The sequence below is a fragment of the Myripristis murdjan genome, chromosome 14, assembly GCF_902150065.1.
Source record: "Myripristis murdjan chromosome 14, fMyrMur1.1, whole genome shotgun sequence".
NCBI classification, from domain to species: domain Eukaryota; kingdom Metazoa; phylum Chordata; class Actinopteri; order Holocentriformes; family Holocentridae; genus Myripristis; species Myripristis murdjan.
In genome coordinates, this window is record NC_043993.1 from 29,118,043 (window position 1) to 29,141,994 (window position 23,952).

At 42.5% G+C, this 23,952-nt stretch overlaps 1 protein-coding gene across 1 annotated transcript in view; it reads left to right on the forward strand.

Moving 5' to 3' along the window:
• The window catches only part of LOC115371761 (uncharacterized), a 311,531-nt gene that overhangs the window by 216,976 nt on the left and 70,603 nt on the right, over positions 1–23,952 (forward strand). The window contains exon 19 of the mRNA XM_030069276.1: positions 19,325–19,399. Within this exon, the coding sequence (XP_029925136.1) occupies positions 19,325–19,399 (75 nt within the window). The remainder of the gene's footprint in view (positions 1–19,324; positions 19,400–23,952) is intronic.

Here is a 23,952-nt window from a genome sequence, read left to right on the forward strand (position 1 = left end):
GCTCTGTGCGCATTCACAGAAAAGGGGGCGTTTTGGCATCATATGATTCTACTTCCGTGAAAAATGGACCGTTCACGGGCTGCATATTTCACGCAAGAGGAGCAGCTTGTCCTATGAAAGCTATGAGCTATGAAAATTTCAGAAATAAAATTAATGCTAAGAGCAACACTGTGGCCGCAAATAAGGCGAGAGAGGAGAGCTGGCGATTAATTTCAAAGGAAGCACAAAGGTTGGGGATTCTGTCACTGTTATAGCCATTTTAAATAATTGCTGCAATATTCATTCAGTATTATGAATTTTAGTTTAGAAATAGGTAACTTCAGTAGCCTTATGGGAGTGTTGCCTAGGAATTGGAGGTAAAGCCTGAGGTTAAGTCAGGTGACTGAAGGTGTGTGTGGGTGAGTCTAGCAGTGTCGGACGGAGCAGGCGGTGGTTACCATGGTTACATGACAATTTTGACCACTATTTACGCTGCTTAGAGCCACTTGTCAGTAGTTTCAGATAATTGTTCGTTACATTTGAAGTTTAACTTGAATAATGGAGCCATTTCGGTTGATGTTTGTTTGCTCCTTTTTTGTTAAATCTTTCTTTCTAAATCGAAATAAGTGGCGTTTGGAGTGCGTTTGAATCACCACTGGCTGCTCCCGTCCAATCATCATGCCATGACAGTCACCGTTATAAGGGGTTTCCTTTAAAAAAAAAAAAAAAGTAGCCTACTATAACAAACGTGAAGTCTGTGCACCACTAATAGTATACCTGCATTGTGCATATGTGCCACCAAACACCGGACAAAAATTACTTTTCGTGATTTCACCTGGGTGAGATAGCGCCGCTTTTATAGCCGGGCGGGGTTAAACTTAGCTCATAACCTGGTCGGGACCAGGTTATGAGTTAAGCATAAGTTACCATGGTGATCTAGCCGGGTTAAAAGAGAGCCACCTTCGTGATACAGGAAAGCCTGGCTTTAGACTCAACATACCTCGCTAACCCACTGAACCTGCTTCGTAGTACACCCCTCGGGTGGCCACACACAGCGTGAGGTGCTGGCCAACACCGAGCCGGCACCGCGCACACAGACTGTCATATAGTGGAGCACACTTGCAAAGGACGACGCTTACAAGGGCGTTGTGGTCGAGACGAGTTTACTCTCCATCTGTCAATCATACATAACAAGACACACACATTGCAGCCTGGTTCTAACGGCATGTGCAGCTCTTCTGATGATTACAGCCGAATGTCAAGAGCACGAACACAACAGGGGATCAACATAAAAAACAAAGGCGACCGTCATGTGCACTGTGCTACGACATCAAGTAAAGGGGGCAGACTATATTAGTTACATTTTGCACTCCATAATAATAAACATCATCCACCGTCTGTTGACGTTAGCTCCGGGTCGCGGGAGCAAGCTAAGGGTAATTAGCGCTTAGCGAGCGAGCTAGCCATAACAGTTAGCGTACTCACGTCATCAAATAAATAAAATATGTCCTTCGTGAGTCTCTTTGATATGTCTCGCTACCCCACTCACATACACTATTTCACACACGCACATTTCCATTAATCTAAACAGTCTGCTTACCTGTCAATCATACATCACAGAAGACGCACACATTGCAGCCTGGTTGATAACTGTATGCGGAACTCTTCTGACGATTACAGCCGAATGTAGCCGAGCACGGCGTCTGGACGGACTGTATTTCTTGTCTTAGCGTGCCCTCTTGTGATAAGAAGTGGTATCACCACAATAGACAGTTCTCCCTTTATCACAATGCACAAGGTAAGTCCCACAATAACATGTATTTCTTATTATGAATCAAAAATAAAAATAAAAAATAAATGGGGGCTCCGGCTGTCAGTTGGACACAGACGGAGGAAGTTACCTCTGAAACTGTCAAGGTAAATAAACACCCCTTAAATGAAACAAAACGTCTGTTAGTTAAAAGGAAGACATGATGAATGTATGTGTGTATTTCAATGTGACGTGCATACCGGGGGCAGTCGCGCTGGAGCGCGTTTGGGCTTGATAATGTGAGTGCAGGCCAGCAGGGGACTGGGGAGGGGAGAGAGAGGGCGGGAGACAGCCACGAAAATGGAGTTTTCAAATTGATTCGTAAATAACTTAAAATATGCAATTAACCTTGCTCTTGTGTTGATTTCATGGTAACACCCCCGGTGTTAGGCTCAGTTTTGACCCGTGTTTTAAATCAGCCATAAAATACCAACAAAAAACAATTATTTTTCATCCAATGTGTTTCTTATCTCTTGGTTACCTTGTTACTTCCAAAAAAATCCCAAGAGAATTATATAGATAAATAAAAGGTTGTTATGCTACCTGACTATTACTGAGGGATATTAGAACACATCTAAAAAATGTTCATAATTTTTTTAAATTATTATTTTAATATTATTAACTATAATAACATCTATTTTGTATATATTTACAGGGCTGCCAGTAGAGGGAGCTCACGCTCTTTGGATGTAAATGTAGATACAGTCACAAACAGAGTTAAGACTGGAGATCAGTGGAGTGGGTGAAGACTGGAGATAAGTATCACATTCCAGCAGATTTATTTATTTATTCATTTATTTATTTATTTAACTACCGTAAATCAGTCACAGTCACACAAATAGGCTCCATATTTTTTCTTACCTTGATGCAGAATTAGTGTTGAAAGTTGAAAGTTCATAAGCAGCCAAATGTTGCCAAAAGCAGCCCAATTTTGAAGTAGACGCCCAACGTGATTGTTCCCTGCCCAACGGAATTAAAAATAGCCCAATCTGCCAATCCTGGCAGGAGGAGAATTGAACTCCGTTCTCCAGCACGAGAGACAAAGAGGTTACCGCTGCGCTACTGGAGCTCAGGGGGGCGGAGCCCGAAATTACGTTGTATGAAGCAGACAGGAGCAATGACACTGGTGCTGGTGACAAGATCGCCGAAAACCACGGGTCAAACTACCGCATTTTTCTCCGCGATAGTAAATGAGCAGCAGAAAATGGATTGCACCACGAGAATCCTAAGGCTTTGAGCTTTTAAACCATGTTTAAATTATTTTCCAATTCCCGAAAATGCCCGATTTACGGCGAGTTGGAAACGTGTGTGTCTCTGCTTTCCTCCCGCGACTTTGCTTTGCCGATATAATGGGACTGAATGGGGGAGAGAGCTGGGACTCCCGCCTCGTTAAGAGTCGAAATGAAAAAAGTTGAAGCTATTTTGCTTTTGTCTTTACATTTTTCAAAGCACAACTATTTTTCCTACATTTTGATCCCAAATTTATGCATGTGGAGTGAAAATTGTGGCCACCAGAGCAAGTTTAAGACAAAGGTTTCAGGCGATTTTTCATGGCTGCCTCCCTCTAGCTCTCAGGAATTCCAGCTATGCCGCTCTAGCTCAGCCTACGTACCTCTCCCATTCGTTTGTATTGAGTCTGGAATTTCGACGTTAAACTGGAATTGCGGGAAAACGGAATGTCGGATCGGTCTGAAAATCGAAACTCTGCTTCTTCTCCACAAGACGCACATTTTTCTAATTTGGTGTGTGGACCTAGGTCCAAAGCTCTGGGCGCTGGAGCCTTCGGAAGTTTTTGCCCATTCATTCGAATGGGCCAAATTTGCTACAAAAATTGGAATTTGGGGAATTCCAGATGTTGGATTCCTTATAAAAGTAATAGCACACTTCTCCCAATTGGGCCACACATTTTCCCAATTCATTGTGTGGGCCTAAAATCAAAGCTGTAGGAGGAGTAGCGCGCCGAAGAAATTTGCAGAAAAATAATAATAATAATAAAAATAATAATTTAGGATAGTAAGATGTGTTGCCTTTCCAAGGCAAGCACATAATAACTAGAGGATATAAAGTTTCTGAAGAAACTTTGATGTGCTTGCCTTGCAAGCGCCTGGACATGTGCTAAATCAGCAGCCCTATGCTGTTTGTGGGCTGTGTAGTGTTGTGGCTCTTGCCCAGGCGGGGAGTTGAACCCTGGTCTCCTGCATGGCAGGCAGAGATACTATCCACTGTGCTACTGGGGCTTGTGTGGGCGGAGCCAGAAATGAGGCTCTATGAAGCACACAGCATGAGTGACAGTGCTGCTTCTGTGAAAACTCACCTAAAAGTAGTGGTCAAACTACTGCTGTGTTCTCAATGATAGTAAGTCCGAGCAGAAAATAAAATGTACCATGAGAAAGGCAAGGCTTTGGGCTTTCAAAGTGTGTCAAAATTATTTCCCAACTCCAAAAAAATACCCACCCTAGAGCGAGTTGAAAAAGTGTGTCTTTCTGCTTCTCTCCTGAGACTTTGCATTCCAGATATAATGGGAGTCTATGGGGGAGAGAGCTGGCACTCCTGCCTCGTTAAGGGTCACAGTTTAAAAAGTTGAAGCTACTTTGCTTTTGTATTTACATTTTTCAAAGCACAACTAGTTTTCCTACTACTTTCCAAAAAATTATGCATGTGCAGTGAAAATTGTGGCCAGGAGAGCAAGTTAAAGACAAAAGTTTTAGGCGAATTTTAAGGGCTGCTCCACTCTAGCCATCAGGTCTCTCACTCTAGCTCACGCAATACACACTCATTCAAAAGTCAGAGGCGGCTCAAAAATAACTCCAAACTTAAACTGTGTTTTATGGCAAGCTAAAGCAGACATGAAAAATTGAAGATGACACACATAAAGTTGAACATCTGCTGAGTCATTTAAGCTTTGAATGGAGTCTGTGGGCCAAAGAATGAGGGAGCTGTGAGGCTTTGAAAATGCATGAGTGTCTGCCGATTTCCCATTCTTTTTCAATGAGGGCAAAATCGTGATTTAAATCGTGAATTATGAAAAATCGCAAAGTCTGATCGGTTTGAAAATTGACACACCTCTTCTTCTCCACAAGACGCACATTTTTCGTATTTGGTGCGTGGATGCAGGTCAAAAGCTCTGGGCCCTGGAGCCTTCTGAAGTTTTGGCCATTCATTTCGGATGGCCGGAATTTTCAGGAAAATTGGAATTTTGAGAATTCTGTGAGTCAGATTCCTTATAAAAGTAATAGCACACTTCTTACAATGGGGCCACACATTTTCCCAATTCATTGTGTGGGCCTAAAACCAAAGCTGTAGGAGGAGTAGCGCGCCGAAAACGTGCAGAATAATAAACTATAATAATAATAATAAAAACTAGAGGATAGAAAGTTTCTGAAGAAACTTTAATGTGCTTGCCTTGCGCATGTCGGGTTACACGCATCACCAGAGCCTGTCTACTGTATTAGAGTTTCTCTGATATCACGTGCCTCAGCTTCAAAACAAACTGCTGCTCTCTCTCTCTCTCTCTCTCTCTCTCTCTCTCTCTCTCTCTCTCTCTCTCTCTCTCTGTCTCTCCTCGCCGCTCTACACACATCCGTGATACTCAAAGACACGCGGTGGTTATGTCATGCACAAGCACATGCACGGTCGGGCACGCGAACGTGGATACGACGTAAATCATGCAGTCCTCCTCCCTCCGCAAAATCGTTTAATGCGAACGGCGGCATTGCGCAATCAATAATCAACCGATAATAATAATCAACCAGATCTGACAGGTGCGCCGCGCACACAGACTGACATATAGTGCAGCACACTTGCAAAGGACGACGCTTACAAGGGCGTTGTGGTCGAGACGAGTTTACTCTCCATCTGTCAATCATACATAACAAGACACACACATTGCAGCCTGGTTCTAACGGCATGTGCAGCTCTTCTGATGATTACAGCCGAATGTAAAGAGCACGAACACAACAGGGGATCAACATAAAAACAAAGGCGACCGTCATGTGCACTGTGCTACGACATCAAGTAAAGGGGGCAGACTATATTAGTTACATTTTGCACTCCATAATAATAAACATCACCCACCGTCCGTTGACGTTAGCTCCGGATCGCGGGAGCAAGCTAAGGGTAATTAGCGCTTAGCGAGCGAGCTAGCCATAACAGTTAGCTTACTCACGTCATCAAATAAATAATATATGTCCTTCGTGAGTCTCTTTGATATGTCTCGCTACCCCACTCACATACACTATTTCACACACACACACACACACACACACACACACACACACACACACATTTCCATTAAACTAAACAGTCTGCTTACCTGTCAATCATACATCACAGAAGACGCACACATTGAAGCCTGGTTCATATCGGCATACCAACTCTTCTGACGATTACAGCCGAATGTAGCCGAGCACGGCGTCTGGACGGACTGTAATTCTTGTCTTAGCGTGCCCTCTTGTGATAAGAACTGGTATCACCACAATAGACAGTTCTCCCTTTACCACAACTGAAGGTAAGTCCCACAATAACAGGTATTTCTTATTATGAATCAAAAATAAAAAATAAAAATAAAAAATAAATGGGGGCTCCGGCTGTCAGTTGGACACAGACGGAGGAAGTTACCTCTGAAACTGTCAAGGTAAATAAACACCCCTTAAATGAAACAAAACGTCTGTTAGTTAAAAGGAAGACATGATGAATGTATGTGTGTATTTCAATGTGACGTGCATAACGGGGGCAGTCGCGCTGGAGCGCGTTTGGGCTTGATAATGTGAGTGCAGGCCAGCAGGGGACTGGGGAGGGGGGAGAGAGGGCGGGACACAGCCACAAAGTTAGTTTTCAAATTGATAACCCATCATAACCCTTGCTTTCAATATTAAAAAATGCCCCAAAAAATCCCAAAAGAATTATATAGATAAATAAAAGGTTGTTATGCTACCTGACTATTACTGAAGGATATTAGAACACATCTCAAAAATGTTCATAATTTTTTTATTATTATTTTAATATTATTAACTATAATAACATCTATTTTGTATATATTTACAGGGCTGCCAGTAGAGGGAGCTCACGCTCTTTGGATGTAAATGTAAATACAGTCACTGCCAAGTCCAGTATTTTGGGTATTGATGTGGGCAAACAGAGTTAAGACTGGAGATCAGTAGAGTGGGTGAAGACTGGAGATAAGTATCACATTCCAGCATATTTATTTATTTATTTATTCATTTAACTACCGTAAATCAGTCACAGTCACACAAATAGGCTCCATATTTTTTCTTACCTTGATGCAGAATTAGTGTTGAAAGTTGAAAGTTCATAAGCAGCCAAATGTTGCCAAAAGCAGCCCAATTTTGAAGTAGACACCCAACGTGATTGTTCCCTGCCCAACGGAATTAGAAATAGCCCAACTGACAATCCTGGCAGGAGGAGAATTGAACTCCGTTCTCCAGCACGAGAGACAAAGAGGTTACCGCTGCGCTACCGGAGCTCAGGGGGGCGGAGCCCGAAATTACATTGTATGAAGCAGACAGGAGCAATGACACTGGTGCTGGTGACAAGATCGCCGAAAACCACGGGTCGAACTACCGCATTTTTCTCCGCGATAGTAAGTCCGAGCAGAAAATGGATTGCACCACGAGAATCCTAAGGCTTTGAGCTTTTAAACCATGGTCAAATTATTTTCCAACTCCCGAAAATGCCCGATTTATGGCGATTTGGAAACGTGTGTGTTTCTGCTTTCCTCCCGCGACTCTGCTTTGCCGATATAATGGGACTGAATGGGGGAGAGAGCTGGGACTCCCGCCTCGTTAAGAGTCTCAATGAAAAAAGTTGAAGCTATTTTGCTTTTGTCTTTACATTTTTCAAAGCACAACTATTTTTCCTACAATTTGATCCCAAATTTATGCATGTGGAGTGAAAATTGTGGCCAGTACAGCAAGTTTGAGACAAAATTTTCAGGCGATTTTTCAGGGCTGCTTCACTCTAAGTGTGACGTCACTCACTCTAGCTCTCTCCATTAGTGTGTATTGCGTAAACTTCGAACCGGAATTGCGTAAAAACGGAATGTCGGATCGGTTTGAAAATTCGCAGGTAGCTTCCTCTCCCAAAGACGCAAATTTTTCTAATTTGGTGTGTGGACCTAGGTCCAAAGCTCTGGGCGCTGGAGCCTTCGGAAGTTTTTGCCCATTCATTCGAATGGGCCAAATTTGCTACAAAAATTGGAATTTTAGGAATTCCAGATGTTGGATTCCTTAGAAAAGCAATAGCACACTTCTCCCAATGGGGCCGCACATTTTCCCAATTCATTGTGTGGGCCTAAAATGAAAGCTGTAGGAGGAGAAGCGTGCCAAAAAATTTGCAGAATAATAAAATATAATAATAACTAGACTTTGTAAAGTTTCTGAAGAAACTTTGATGTGCTTGCCACCCTTGCGACCGCCTGGCCATGCGCTTAACCGCCAGCCCTATGCTGTTTGAAGGTTGTTTGGTGTTGTTCGAGGGCTAGAAGGCAGCTACTGTGGTCCAGGTATTGTCCAGGCAGTTGTGATCATCTTTTGAGTGATCACTAGCATGTCTCTGGGCAGCTGCTATGGTATAGTGGGTGGCTGCTAAGGTGCTGATAGGTGGTTGCTATGGTGTTCCTGATGGCTGCTATGCTGTTGCTAGGCAGTTGCCAGGGTGTTCTCAATGGTTGCTAGGCGGTTGCTATGGTGTTCTTGATGGTTGCTAAGGCCTTGCTAGGCGGTTGCTATGGTGTTCCCGGTGGTTGCTAGGGTGTTGCTAGGTGGTTGCTATGGTATTCTGGGCGGTTGCTAGGGTGTTGCTAGGCAGTTGCTATGGTGTTCCTGATGGTTGCTAGGGTGTTGCTAGGCAGTTGCTATGGTGTTCTGGGCGGTTGCTAGGGCGTTGCTAGGCGGTTGCTATGGTGTTCTGGGTGGTTGCTATGGTGTTTCTGTGGTGTTCCAGATGGTTGCTAGGGTGTTGCTAGGCAGTTGCTATGGTGTTTGGGGTGGTTGCTAAGGCGTTGCTAGGTGGTTGCTATGGTAGTTAGGGTGGTTGCTATGGGGTTGCTAGGGTGCCTGGGGTCCTTGCTATGGACTTACATTAGTGTCTGGGGTCAGTGCTGGGATGCATTGGCTGCAGTGCTAGTGGCCCTTGAGACAGAATAGGAGAGATACAAAGCCGCGTGTGTATCTCTGTGTCAGTGAGAGGGGACTTTCTCCCTGGCAGGCTCTCCGAAAATTCCGCCATTAGTGTGTATTGCGTCCGGATTTCGGCTTCAAACCGGAATTGCGGAAAAACGGAAAGTCGGAGCGGCTTGAAAATTGACATGCCGGTTCCTCTCCACAAACTGCACGATTTTTGTATTTGGTGCGTGGACGCAGGTCAAAAGCTCTGCGTGCTGGAGCATTCCGAAGTTTTGGCCAGTCATTGTCTATGGCCGAAATTTTCGGGAAAATTGGAATTTTGAGAATTCCGTAAGTCGGAATCCTTATAAAAGTAATAGCACACTATTCCCGATCGGGCCGCACATTTGGATATTTCATTGTGTGGGCCTAAAACGAAAGCTGTAGGAGGAGTAGCGCGCCGAAAAACGTGCAGAATAAGAAAATATAATAATAATAAGAATAAATATGCACAATAATACGATGTGTTGCCTTTTCAAGGCAAGCACATAATAATAAGAATAAATATGCACAACAATAAGATGTGTTGCCTTTCCAAGGCAAGCACATAATAATAATAATAAGAAGAAGAATAAATATGCACAACAATAAGATGTGTTGCCTCTCCAAGGCAAGCACATAATAATAAGTATGCAGGATTTTAAGATGTGTTGCCTTTTCAAGGCAAGCACATAACTAGACTTTATAAAGTTTCTGAAGAAACTTTGATGTGCTTGCCTTGCGAGCACCTGGACATGCGCTAAACCGCCAGCCCTATGCTGTTTGTGGGTTGTGTAGTGTTGTGGCTCTTGCCCAGGCGGGGAGTTGAACCCTGGTCTCCTGCATGGCAGGCAGAGACACTATCCACTGTGCCACTGGGGCTTGTGTGGGCGGAGCCAGAAATGAGGCTCTATGAAACACACAGCATGAGTGACAGTGCTGCTTCTGTGAAAAATCACCTAAAAGTAGTGGTCAAACTACTGCTTTGTTCTCAATGACAGTAAGTCCGAGCAGAAAATAAAAGGTATCATGAGAAAGGCAAGGCTTTGGGCTTTCAAACTGTGTCAAAATTATTTTCCAACTCCCAAAAATGCCCACCTTACAGCGAGTTGGAAAAGTGTGTCCTTCTGCTTCTCTCCTGAGACTTTGCATTCCAGATATAATGGGAGTCTATGGGGGAGAGAGCTGGCACTCCTGCCTCGTTAAGGGTCACAGTTTAAAAAGTTGAAGATACTTTGCTTTTGTATTTGCATTTTTCAAAGCACAACTATTTTTCCTACTACTTTCCAAAAAATTATGCATGTGGAGTGAAAATTGTGGCCAGGAGAGCAAGTTAAAGACAAAAGTTTTAGGCGAATTTTAAGGGCTGCTCCACTCTAGCCCTCAGGAATGCCACTCTAGCTCACGCAATACACACTCATTCAAAAGTCAGAGGCGGCTCAAAAATAACTCCAAACTTAAACTGTGTTTTATGCCAAACTAAGACAGACATGAAAAATTGAAGATGACACACATAAAGTTGAACATCTGCTGAGTCATTTAATTTTTGAATGGAGTCTGTGGGCCAAAGAATGAGGGAGCTGTGAGGCTTTGAAAATGCATGAGTGTCTGCCGATTTCCCATTCTTTTTCTATGAGGGCAAAATCGCGATTTTAAAATTGAATTATGAGAAATCGCAAGGTCCGATCGGTTTGAAAATTGACACACCTCTTCTTCTCCACAAGACGCACATTTTTCGTATTTGGTGCGTGGACGCAGGTTCAAAGCTCTGGGCTCTGGAGCCTTCCAAAGTTTTGGCCATTCATTTCGGATGGCCGAAATTTTCAGGAAAATTGGAATTTTGAGAATTCCGTGGGTCGGATTCCTTATAAAAGTAATAGCACACCTCTCCCAATGGGGCCGCACATTTTCCCAATTCATTGTGGGGGCCTAAAACCAAAGCTGTAGGAGGAGTAGCGCGCCGAACTTTTGTCCAGAATAAAAATAATAAAAATAAGAAATATGCAAGATAATAAGATGTGTTGCCTTTTCAAGGCAAGCACATAACTAGACTTTATAAAGTTTCTGAAGAAACTTTGATGTGCTTGCCTTGCGAGCGCCTGGACATGTGCTAAATCAGCAGCCCTGTGCTGTTTGTGGGCTGTGTAGTGTTGTGGCTCTTGCCCAGGCGGGGAGTTGAACCCTGGTCTCCTGCATGGCAGGCAGAGACACTATCCACTGTGCTACTGGGGCTTGTGTGGGTGGAGCCAGAAATGAGGCTCTATGAAGCACACAGCATGAGTGACAGTGCTGCTTCTGTGAAAAATCACCTAAACGTAGTGGTCAAACAAATGCTTTTTTTCTCAATGATAGTAAGTCCGAGCAGAAAATAAAATGTACCATGAGAAAGGCAAGGCTTTGGGCTTTCAAACTGTGTCAAAATTATTTTCCAACTCCCAAAAATGCCCACCTTAGAGCGAGTTGGAAAAGTGCGTCTTTCTGCTTCTCTCCCGAGACTTTGCATTCCAGATATAATGGGAGTCTATGGGGGAGAGAGCTGGCACTCCTGCCTCGTTAAGTGTCACAGTGTAAAAAGTTGAAGCTACTTTGCTTATGTATTTACATTTTTCAAAGCACAACTAGTTTTCCTACTACTTTCCAAAAAATTATGCATGTAGAGTGAAAATTGTGGCCAGGAGAGCAAGTAAAAGACAAAAGTTTTAGGCGTTTTTTCAGGGCTGCTCCACTCTAGCCCTCAGGAATGCCACTCTAGCTCACGCAATACACACTCATTCAAAAGTCAGAGGCGGCTCAAAAATAACTCCAAACTTAAACTGTGTTTTATGGCAAACTAAAGCAGACATGAAAAATTGAAGATGACACACATAAAGCTGAACATCTGCTGAGTCATTTAAGCTTTGAATGGAGTCTGTGGGCCAAAGAATGAGGGAGCTGTGAGGCTTTGAAAATGCATGAGTGTCTGCCGATTTCCCATTCTTTTTCTATGAGGGCAAAATCGTGATTTAAATCGTGAATTATGAAAAATTGCAAAGTCTGATCGGTTTGAAAATTGACACACCGATTCTTCTCCACAAGACGCACGTTTTTCGTATTTGGTGCGTGGACGCAGGTCAAAAGCTCTGGGCCCTGGAGCCTTCCAAAGTTTTGGCCATTCATTTCGGATGGCCGGAATTTTCAGGAAAATTGGAATTTTGAAAATTCCGTGAGTGGGATTCCTTATAAAAGTAATAGCACACCTCTCCCAATGGGGCCGCACATTTTCCCAATTCATTGTGTGGGCCTAAAACCAAAGCTGTAGGAGGAGTAGCGCGCCGAAAAAGTGCAGAATAATAAAATACTATAATAATAAGAAGAAGAAATATGCAAGATAATAAGATGTGTTGCCTTTTCAAGGCAAGCACATAATAATAAGTATGCAGGATTTTAAGATGTGTTGCCTTTTCAAGGCAAGCACATAATAACACTAGAAGAAACTGACAGGGTGATCTCCTCGATGAAATCCTGCAAATATCCAGGGACTGATGGATTTCCGGCAGAATGGTATAAATCATTGAGGCAGCATTTACTACCAATATTACACAAAAGCTTTAATTATACATTGAGGGAGGGGCTTTTCCCTCCATCTTGGAGGGAGGCTATTATCTCGGTAATTCCAAAAGAGGGGAAAGGATTTAATGGAATGTGGGGCAAATAGTCCAATCAGTGTTTTTAAATCACGATAATAAATTTTATGTAGCTGTTTTAACTCAAAGAATGGAGGAAGTGATGCCCTTATTGACAGAGGAGGATCAGACTGGATTTATTGGAGGTAGGCAGATCCAGGATAACATTAGGAGGAGCCTCCACACAATTGAATATATAAAAAAGGAAAAACTCAGAGCTATTTGACTTAGTTTGGATTCCAAAAAGCTTTTGACTCCGTGGGATGGGCAGTTCTTTGCAAAGCAATGGAAAAGTTTGGTTTTCATGAAAAGTTCATTCATTCATTCATTCATTCATTCATCTTGTAAACCGCTTATCCTCACTAGGGTCGCGGGGGGGTTGCTGGAGCCAATCCCAGCGCTCATAGGGCGAAGGCAAGGAAACACCCTGGACAGGTCACCAGTCCATCGCAGGGCAGACAGACAAACACTGACATTCACACACACAGTCACACCTAGGGGCAATTTAGCTTGTCCAATTCACCTAACCCGTGTGTCTTTGGACGGTGGGAGGAAACCGGAGTGCCCGGAGGAAACCCACGCAGACACGGGGAGAACATGCAAACTCCGAAAAGTTCATTAAGAGCATTAAAACATTGTATACATCCACACCAGTCAAATTTAAAGTTCACGGAGGTCTGTCTAAAACCAGATATTTGCAACAAGGTTGTCGACAGGGTTGTCCAGCCAGCCCTGGACTATTTAATTTATTTATCAAACTGCTCGCTCAGGCAATAAGACAAGATCCAGAACTGGAAGGTATTGCAATAAGAGAAACAGAATATAAGATATGCCTTTTTGCCGACGATATCTTGGTCAGTATAAAGAATCCAGAATTGGGAGTTCCTAAAGTAATGGACGTGCTACATATGTATGGAAATATATCAGGCTATACCATTAATATTGACAAAACGCAAGCATTAGTGTTCAGTTTTACACCATCACAAGATCTTAAAAGTAGATTAATGTTGAGATGGGACTCAACATCTATAAAACATCTGGGTGTACAGTACAACTGTACAATGAAAATTATCCACACATCAAAACAAAGACAAAACAGGATTGGCCTTATTGCCTCTGGACATTGGCAACACAGTGATGACAATAAAAACAAATACTTTATCCAGATACTGTATCTTTTTCAGTCCTTACCTATTAATGTTTCTGATAATCAATTTAAAGAATGCGATAAGTTATTATCTAGATTTATTAGGAACAGTAAACCCCCCAGAGTAAGATAGAAAACTTTACAGTTACTGAAGGATAGTGCTGGGATGGACTTACCAAACCTAAAAAGTTATTGTTTAGCAGCACAGCTAAAACCACTGTTACTCTGGTGCATTCAGGAATACTTTGCAAAATGGAAAATCATTGAGTTCTCATTGTTAGACTGACCTTTACAGAGTTTGCTAGGATATCTATTTACCACTCAAAATGATGTCATCCAGAGTCAGTGGGTTAGATTTTCTATTGATCTCTGGTCCTGTTTAGTGAAACAACTCAACATTCAAAAAGAAATAGATACTAACATGGCCAGTGTATGATCCAGATTTTAATCCAGCTGTGAATGACAGAGGATTTATTCACTGAGAAAGAAAAGGAATCTTCTTATGTAGGGAACCTGGGCTTAGAATGACCTAAAAATTGACAGATATCTTTTAAAAGTCTTCATGGTGGCGAGGAAAAAGGCCATAACAAAACATTGGCTTCGTAGGGAACCTCCAACTGTCAGTCAATGGAAAGATAGAATTAAAAACATTCAGTGCATGGAACAGATGACCTTCAGCTTAAGACTGCAAAGAGACAGAGGTGATGCTCTCTGGGAAAACAGAGATATATACCTCACACAAAGAGATGACAACCTGTTTTGAATGCCCCCCATGTCTTCAATGACATTGGAAAAAACACAAGTAAATCATTTTTTAAAAATAATTTCTTGCAGTAAAAGCAGTACCAGTAATAGTTGTGTTGCTTTTCTGTGCATTTAAAACAGTAAAGAATGAAAAAAAAAAAAACACATGTGTGAAGGTCAGAGTTACTATTTATTTAACTTTGACCTGCAGAGTCATTTTCATATGTAATTCATTAATTTTAAGTATAAATCATAATTTATGTAATGTTAGTGTTTTACTGTATTATTGTGCATTATTTGAGTGTTGAAAAGCAAAACTTGATTTGGTTCATAGACAAGGTGATTTGAATGTTATGCATTGTTTTCACAAATTGAAGAATGCATTAAATCTATTAGGGATGGTCCGATCCGATCCACTGGATCGGTATCGAGTCCAATCCAGGCCAAAATGACTGGATCGAGTATCGGATTTTTTTTATTAGAACCCGTCCGATCCGATCCATAAGCCCAAGCTATCTCATATATCCTCAACTTCACTTTGCGCGACATGCCGTAACACAGACGAGCTGTCGCCTTGGTTGCCATGTGCCTGTGTTTTCGTCACGTGAGCAGAAACCTGCAGAGCTGTAGTCATGCCCTCCGTTAACAGAGGGCATGACATGAAAAACGAACCGTCTTTGTTTTGTTGCAGCAAATCTTGGGTCCGTTTCATAAAGCAGGTTTAGTGAAAACTCTGAGTCTGTTAACCCTGAAATGAGGGAAACCCTGATTTTTCCGTTTCGCAAAGGGAGGCAACTCAAAGCAGAGAAAGAGGGGTAACTCTAGCCTGTTTCACAGAGGGAGGTAACTTAAGCTCTCGGTCAGTTACCGCAGTAACAGACTCCATGAAACTAACCTGGTTGGGACCAGGTTTTTCTCATGAAACCTTGAGTTTCTCTCTGTGTCCGCCCTCTTTCAGCCACACACGGTATTTAACTTCCTCATTCATTCAGTCAGCAGGCGAGTTTTGGCTTGGCATATTAGTTCTGCCGTCTGTTACTTTAAAAAAAAAATGATTTAAAAAAAAAAACAGTCAGTAGGCCTTTATTTGAAGTCCATTAGTAGTTAGATGGCGTCTTTTTTTCACAAACATGGCATGTTCTTTCGACAACGATCCCGTGGATGAAGGTGCAGTGTTACTGCGCAGAGAATTAAATATTCGTCGGGAGATGGTTACAAGACCGCGCATAGATGTTTTAGCATTTCCAGACAATTATCTTTTTGAGCATTACCGTTCCACGTCACCTAAGTGAAATAAATTAATAGGCCAGCAGTAATTCAAGCAGTTTCCCCCTGTAATATTATTGATTGCAACGGACTACTTTTAAACTTACGCATTGACCCGAGCAGCAATGTTCTCCCACGCCGTCTGCAACACCGTTGCAGCGGTGTTGCACTTTAAAAAAAAAAAAAAACATGTTTAAACTCGCTGTATGAATGCATTAAGATTTCCAATTCAGTTCAGTTTATGTCACATATTTTCCTTCTTTCTTTAGGGGACCAGAATAGTTGTTGTACAGTGAATGTGGTGTTTTTAGATGTCAGTATCAAGCAAATTACATCCACGTATTATTAACAGCTTTTAGAGTGACAAAAAGAATCGGATCGGTATCGGTATCGGCCGATCCTCAAGGCTGCAGTATCGGTATCGGTATCGGATGTGGAAAAAGTGGTATCGAGCCATCCCTAAAATCTATGGCACAGTGTTGTACTGCAAACATAAGGTTGTTGCTGTTGATATAATTTCCAGTGGTAATCTGGTTTGTGAACTGTGGCTTGACTTTGAAGGAAGACTAACACATTTTTAGCACTGACTAAGCCTTTGTTTTTAAACAGGTACACTAATGCTTTCCCTTGGTGTGCTGGCTGGGGTGATGGCTGCAGTTCCTCTGTTTATTTTTCTGGTTTATTGTGAGTATTTTCATTTGATTTGTTGTCAGTAACCTGCTTTCCATTTGTTCCAACTTCCTAATCAACACATATGCAAGGTTATGAAGAGTTACACTTTCTTTTTCATTCTGTGTGTGTGTGTGTGTGTGTGTGTGTGCGCGTGCGCGCGCGTGTGTGTGTGTGCGCATCTGCAGGCAGACAAACAAAAACATGACATAAATGCAATATTTCCACTAGGGCTGCTCAATTTATCGAATTTTAATCGTGATTACGATTGTGGCTCCAGACGATCTCAAAATTCATATAATCGAGGAAAAACGATTATTTTGTCAGTTTCCGTTCTGAGACGTGCATACGCAACTCAACCGCTACTCCCCCGCCCCCGCGTGTGTGGAGAGTGGAGATCCAGGCCGGCGATTTAAGCGCATGTGAAGATGGCAGATGGTGAGGCTGAGCAGCGTCACTTGGTTGATAAAAAAGGTAGAACCACTTCATTAGTGTGGGAACATTTTGGATTCGAAGAAAACGATGTGGAGCAGAAACACATATTCTGTAAAATCTGCAAAAATTACAAGATACAAATTACAATATATTTTTATATATTTAACGGGAAAGTGTGTGTGTGGGTTTTTTTTAAACATGTTCAATAAGAGCCTGCTCACATTGGCAAGTTTAATCCGCCCTAAGCACGTTTGCCCCTAAAATCCGGATTCTTTGACTAGTGTGATCGCTCCGTGTTGTGCTTGAATACAGCACGCTTCCCCCGCTCTGGCACGGTTGGACGGAGTGTGCTTCTGCATGGTACGGGCGTATACACGAGCACATGCACGGTCACGCACGCAGTGCACGAACATAAATGATGCAACTTTCCTCCTGCTTCTGCAAAATTGTTTAATGGCCGCAGCACGATTACCGGTGAATGGCCGCGCTGCGCAATCAATAATCAACCATGTTGTTTGTGTCGCTGTCCATCGTGCTGCTGCAACCGCATATAAACAAAAGTCGGTTTATAATGACAGTACGGCAGTCTGAGTGCGCGGAGATCCGGCAGACCTGGTGCTGGCCGGCACCGGCTGCGGTACTGCGCGGTGCGCGGCCACCCGGTCTGCCGGATCTGACAGGTGCCGCTCCGGCTGTCAGTTGGGCCTTTCTGAAGGAGGAAGTTACCTCCGAAACTGTCAAGGTAAATAAACATCCCATGTCTGATTAGAATGTATTTGAACTACATTGATTTATGATGACATCGGACCATGCCTGTTGTCGTATTTCAACGTGATGACGTGCACACCGGGGGCAATCACGCTTGGCCGCATTTGGGCTTTAGGTAATGTGAGTGCAGGCCAGCGGGGACTGGGGAAGGGGGGGTTTTGGCTTTAGCACGACACGGGGCCAAACTTGCCAATGTGAGTGGGCCCTAAATGCTGTTCCAAACATGTTCAATAAATGCTGTTCCAAATTCAAAGACATAATCATGTATATAATCGTGATTTCAATATTGACCAAAATCATCGTGATGATGATTTTTTCCATAGTCAAGCAGCCCTGATTTCCACTGTGTGCTTGTGCTTCATTTCAGCTGTTATATCAGGAAAGATCTTTTCATTTGGTAGCAGAAGTGGCAGCGAAACCTTCAAGTATTTCCCACAAAAGCATTGAAATAAAAACATGTTAACATGAGTTTTTCACCTGCCTTGGTCCAGTGGAAATCTGGTTTGTAAACTGTGGCTTGACTTTGAAGGAAGACTAACACATTTTTAGCACTGACTAAGCCTTTGTTTTTTAACAGGTACACTTCTGCTTTCCCATCGTGTGCTGGCTTTGGTGCTGGCTGCAGTTTCTCTGGGTTGTTCTCTGGGTTCTGGTGAGTATTTTTATTTGATTTGTTGTCAGTAACCTGCGTTCCATTTGTTCCAACTTCCTAATCAACACATATGCAAGGTTATGAAGAGTTACACTTTCTTTTTCATTGTGTGTGTGTGTGTGTGTGTGTGTGTGTGTGTGTGTGTGTGTGTGTGTGTGTGAAGCTGCAGACAGACCAACAAAAACATGACAACATGCATTAATGAAATATTTCCACTGTGTGTTTGTGCTTCATTTCAGCTGTTATATCAGGAAAGATCTTTTCATTACGTGGTGGATCTGACAGTGAAATAGGTAAGTGTTTCCCACAAACCCACTGAAACAAAAACATGTTAACATGAGTTTTTCACCTGGCTTGGTCTCTGTCTCTGGGGATAAACTAACAACAGGACATGGAAAAGATCAGCAGGTGGAAACACAATCATTTTATCCAAAGAAAAATGAAGAGGGAGTGGATCAAGATATTTTATGGAAGTATTTAGTTTTAGGTTTTGAACTCGTGACAGTTAAAGTGATCAAATTAGTGGCTTTACTCAAAGACTTTCCTCTCCCACAGTAAGCAGTGGAGCTGTAATTAGTAACTTTCCAGGGCACTCAAAGCAGTACCAGTAATAGTTGTGTTGTTTTTCTGTGCATTTAAAACAGTAAAGAATGAAAAAAATCACATGTGTGTGAAGGTCAGAGTTCCTATTTATTGAACTTTGACCTGCAGAGTCATTTTCAAATGTGATTAATTAATTTTAAGTATAAATCATAATTTATGTAATGTTAATGTTTTACTGTATTATTGTGTATTATTTGAGTGTTGAAAAGCAAAACTTGATTTGGTTCATCGGTAAGGTGATTTGAATGTTATGCATTGTTTTCACAAATTGAAGAATGCATTAAATCTATGGCACAGTGTTGTACTGCAAACACAAGTTTGTTGCTGTTGATATATTTTCCAGTGGTAATCTGGTTTGTGAACTGTGGCTTGACTTTGAAGGAAGACTAACACATTTTTAGCACTGACTAAGCCTTTGTTTTTAAACAGATGAACTTCTGCTTTACCTTGGTGTGCTGGCTGTGGTGATGGCTGTAGTTTCTCTGGGTTGTTCTCTGGGTTTTGGTGAGTATTTTTATTTGATTTGTTGTCAGTAACCTGCTTTCCATTTGTTCCAACTTCCTATTCAACACAAATGCAAGGTTATGAAGAGTTACACTTTCCTGTTCATTCTGTGTGTGTGTGTGTGTGTGTGTGTGTGTGTTTTTCTGTGTTTCTGTGTGTGTGTGTGTGTATGTGTGTGTGTGTGTGTGTGTGTGTGTGTGTGTGTGTGTGTGTGTGTGTGTGTGTGTGTGCCCGCATATCTGCTGTTTGACAAACCAAAACATGACAACATGCATTAATGAAAAATTTCCACTGTGTGTTTGTGCTTCATTTCAGTATGTGTCAGTGAAATAGGTAAGTGTTTCACACAAACCCACTAAAATAAAACATCTTAACATGAGTTTTTCACCTGGCTTGGTCTCTGTCTCTGGGGAAAAACTAACAACAGGACATGGAAAAGATCAGCAGGTGGAAACACAATCATTTTATCCAAAGAAAAATGAAGAGGGAGTGGATCAAGATATTTTATGGAAGTATTTAGTTTTAGGTTTTGAACTCGTGACAGTTAAAGTGATCAAATTAGTGGCTTTACTCAAAGACTTTCCTCACCCACAGTAAGCAGTGTAGCTGTAATTAGTAACTTTCCAGCTCCTGAAAACATTCCTGTTTGAACTCAAGTGCTCCAGCGATGTGAGGTCACTGATTGGATGTGGCCAGAAGTGCAACATGTCTGAAAGTTTCAGCCCCTAGAGGGCAGCGCAGCACAAGTTTTCTGCTGCTGTTGACTCCCTCTTTAAAGGGAACTGCATGCGTTGTTAGTGTGGGAATGAATTGACTGACATGTAAGAGTTTACAGATGTTACTTACTTGTTACAGATGTTGATTCTCTACTCAGCCATTCACCTCAGCATCAACATGATACTGACAATGCTATAAAGTGACTGAGCACACTCCTGCATTCACCACCACACCTTCAGCTTCAAACAGCACCTCCAGGTTGTCATTAGGACTCAACACTGACCTGCAGGAAAATGGTTTTCCTTCAGTTTCCACAGAGGCAGCCAGATTCCCAGTTTGCACACGGTGGTTTTTAGAATAAAATTGAATAAAGCAGTAGGAATTTAGCAGCTGAAGTAAAAGGCCAGTTCCCACAGACACCAGCAGCATTTGGTTGTTGTTGCGTCCCTCACGTCTGCAGTAAAACTCACAAACTGAGGTGAGACAGGGATTAGCCTGCAGGTGTTTCATGCTAATGAGGGAGCCTGGACTTAGAATGACCTAAAAATGACAGATATCTTTTAAAGTCTTCATGGTGGCAAGGAAAAAGGCCATAACAAAACATTGGCTTCGTAGGGAACCTCCAACTGTCAGTCAATGGAAAGATAGAATTAAAAACATTCAGTGCATGGAACAGATGACCTTCAGCTTAAGACTGCAAAGAGACAAAGGTGATGCTCTCTGGGAAAACAGAGATATATACCTTACACAAAGAGATGACAACCTGTTTTGAATTCTGTATAAAAATCAATCAACATTCTGTTGTAGTTTCTGGTGAAATCCTTCTTTCCTCACTCTCTCTCTCCCCATATTTTATTTGTAATTTGTTTTTCTTCTCATGATAACAATGTATAATATTTGTTTTTATGTATTTTATATATTTCTTCATCACCCTTTTTAGTTTTGTATTTCTCTCCTTTTGATTTACACTCCTGTTCATATAAAACTTTTTTAAAAAATGGAATTAAAAAAACAAAAAAACAAATGAAACTAAAACTCTGCAGCCAATGGCAGAGCACCATCACTTTCTAATGTTCCAGGCAAGTCTCCATGACTTCTGTGACACTGGAAAATACACAAGTAAAAATAATAATTTAAAAAAACATTATTAGCAATAAAAGCAGCACCAGTAATAGTTTTGTTGCTTTTCTGTGCATTTAAAACAGTAAAGAATGAAAAAAATCACGTGTGTGAAGGTCAGAGGTGATTTGAATGTGATGCATTGTTTTCAGAAATTGAAGAATGCATTAAATCTATGGCACAGTGTTGTACTGCAAACACAAGTTTGTTGCTGTTGATATATTTTCCAGTGGTAATCTGGTTTGTGAACTGTGGCTTGACTTTGAAGGAAGACTAATAGCGTTTTTCCACTATAGTACCGTGCCGCGCCGTGCCGTGAAATTCACGGTTCCGCATTAAATCCACTACACCAGCCCGCTTGGTTCCGGGAACCAACCGTGAAAGATTTCAGCCCGGTTCGACATCTGGTGCTGGCCCGGTTAGAGCCTAAATAAGATCTCCTTCGTGATTGGTCCATTAGAATGTCAGTTAACCAGGCTGCTACAAACTGACAAGTGACAAGTGTCAACCATTAAACCTTCAGCCAGTAGGCTATTATTTACAAACATTAGTTTCTGGAGAGATTATGGAAGAAATTGATTTTCTTGCTCAGTTTTTGTTGGGTTTTTCTGTTGTGTAGCTTAGTTTACATTTTTCTCACAAATGGAAATGGAAATGTGACCACTAAGCGCAGATAGCAGAGCATCTGTGATGAAGATGATGATGATGGCATCAGGCGGGTCGGCCGCAGCACCGGTCGGAGTCAGGCGGGCCGGCCGCGGTACCGGTCGGAGTCAGGCGGGCCGGCCGCGGTACCGGTCGGCGTCAGGCGGCACCGGCCACTCACCTGTCAGATCCGGCAGACGTGACCGGGTGGGCGCGGTAACGGCCCACCGGACGCCGACCGGTGCCGCGGCCGACCCGCCTGACGCCGACCGGTACCGCGGCCGGCCCATAACAAAGCCACTGGTCGGCAATTTATTCAAACAAGATTTTGTCCATAAAAAAAGTAGCAAAAAGCTAATGTAACAACTGACAGCTCCTCTTGTTACTATAACAACTCCACGGCGACGAGCGCGCCTCTCTAATTCTATGACGCCGACCCGCTGGTACCATAACCAATGGAAACACTCCAAGGCCAAACAGGGCCGTGCTGGGCTCAGCCCGGCACGGCCCTTCACGGCTCGGCTCTGTATAGTGGAAAAACGCTATAACAGAGTTTTAGCACTGACTAAGCCTTTGTTTTTAAACAGGTACACTAATGCTTTCCCTTGATGTGCTGGCTGTGGTGATGGCTGCAGTTCCTCTGTTTATTTTGCTGGGTTCTGGTGAGTATTTTTATTTGATTTGTTGTAAGTAACCTGCGTTCCATTTGTTTCAAGTTTTAAATCAACACATATGCAAGGTTATGAAGAGTTACACGTCCCTCATTTTCACTGCGTGTGTGTGTGTGTGTGTGTGTGTGTGTGTGTGTGTGTGTGTGTGTGGGTGTGTGTGTTTGGGTGTGTGTGTGTGTGTGTGTGTGTGTGTGTTTGGGTGTGTGTGTGTGTGTGTGTGAGAGTGTGTGTGTGTGTTCGGGCGTGTTTGTGTGTGTGTGTGTGTTTGTGTGTGTGTGTGTGTGTGTGTGTGTGTGTGTGTGTGTGTGTGTGTGTGTGTGTGTGTGCGTATGTGCAGGCAGACAAACAAAAACATGCATTAATGAAATATCTCCACTGTGTGTTTGTGCTTCATTTCAGCTGTTATAGCAGGAAAGTTCTTTACATTACTTGGTGGATTTGACAGTGAACTAGGTAAGTGTTTCACACAAAAGCATTGAAACAAAAACATGTTAACATGAGTTTTTCACCTGCCTTGGTCTCTGTCTCTGGGGAAAAACTAACATCAGGACATGGAAAAGATCAGCAGGTGGAAACACAATCATTAAAAGGCCAGTTCCCACAGACACCAGCAGCATTTGGTTGTTGTTGAGTCCCTCACGTCTGCAGTAAAACTCACAAACTGAGGTGAGACAGGGATCAGCCTGCAGGTGTTGCATGCTAATTTCTACCTATTCTGACCTTAAAATGAAATTAAAACTCTGGACGGCTTCCGGTTGAGCGACGTAGATAGCTGCATAAAAAAATTCAGATCGAGACTTAACTGCTAAAAATTCCGCTGTAATCAAGGTCATTGAGCTTGAAAGCTTTTTTTCTAAGCTAGGCAATGGAAGGGGAAAAAGAAAAGGGCTGAAATCAGTCACTAAGAAGTCATAAAAAGGGAGAACTGCTGAGAGAAGACATTTACTCAGACGTAGTGATGGATTGTTCGCGAATGAACCGACTCTAAGAGCCGACCCCTGATTGGGAGTCGCTTTATTTCCCCCTTCTCTTTCTCTCTCTCTCTCTCTCTCTCTCTCTCTCTCTCTCTCTCTCTCTCTCTCTCTCACTTTTTTTTTCCCTTCAAGCCGCACATGATTGGTCAATATGTGTGATGTCGTCTCTGTCTGCGCTGTGCAGAGGAGATGGGAGCAGCAGTTACACACACACACACACACACGAACAGGACAACAGGAGGGAGGGAGACCAGAGAGAAAGAGAGCAAGGGGCCACAAGGAGAGACAACACGAACGCACTGGGAAGGTGTACTGAAGAAAATGAGTGACAGCAGGAAAAGGAGTAAAATATGGACCCATTTCAGTTTTATTGACAATACAAAGGCAGAGTGTAGAGTCTGCAAGGAAAAAAATCTCTTATCGAGCC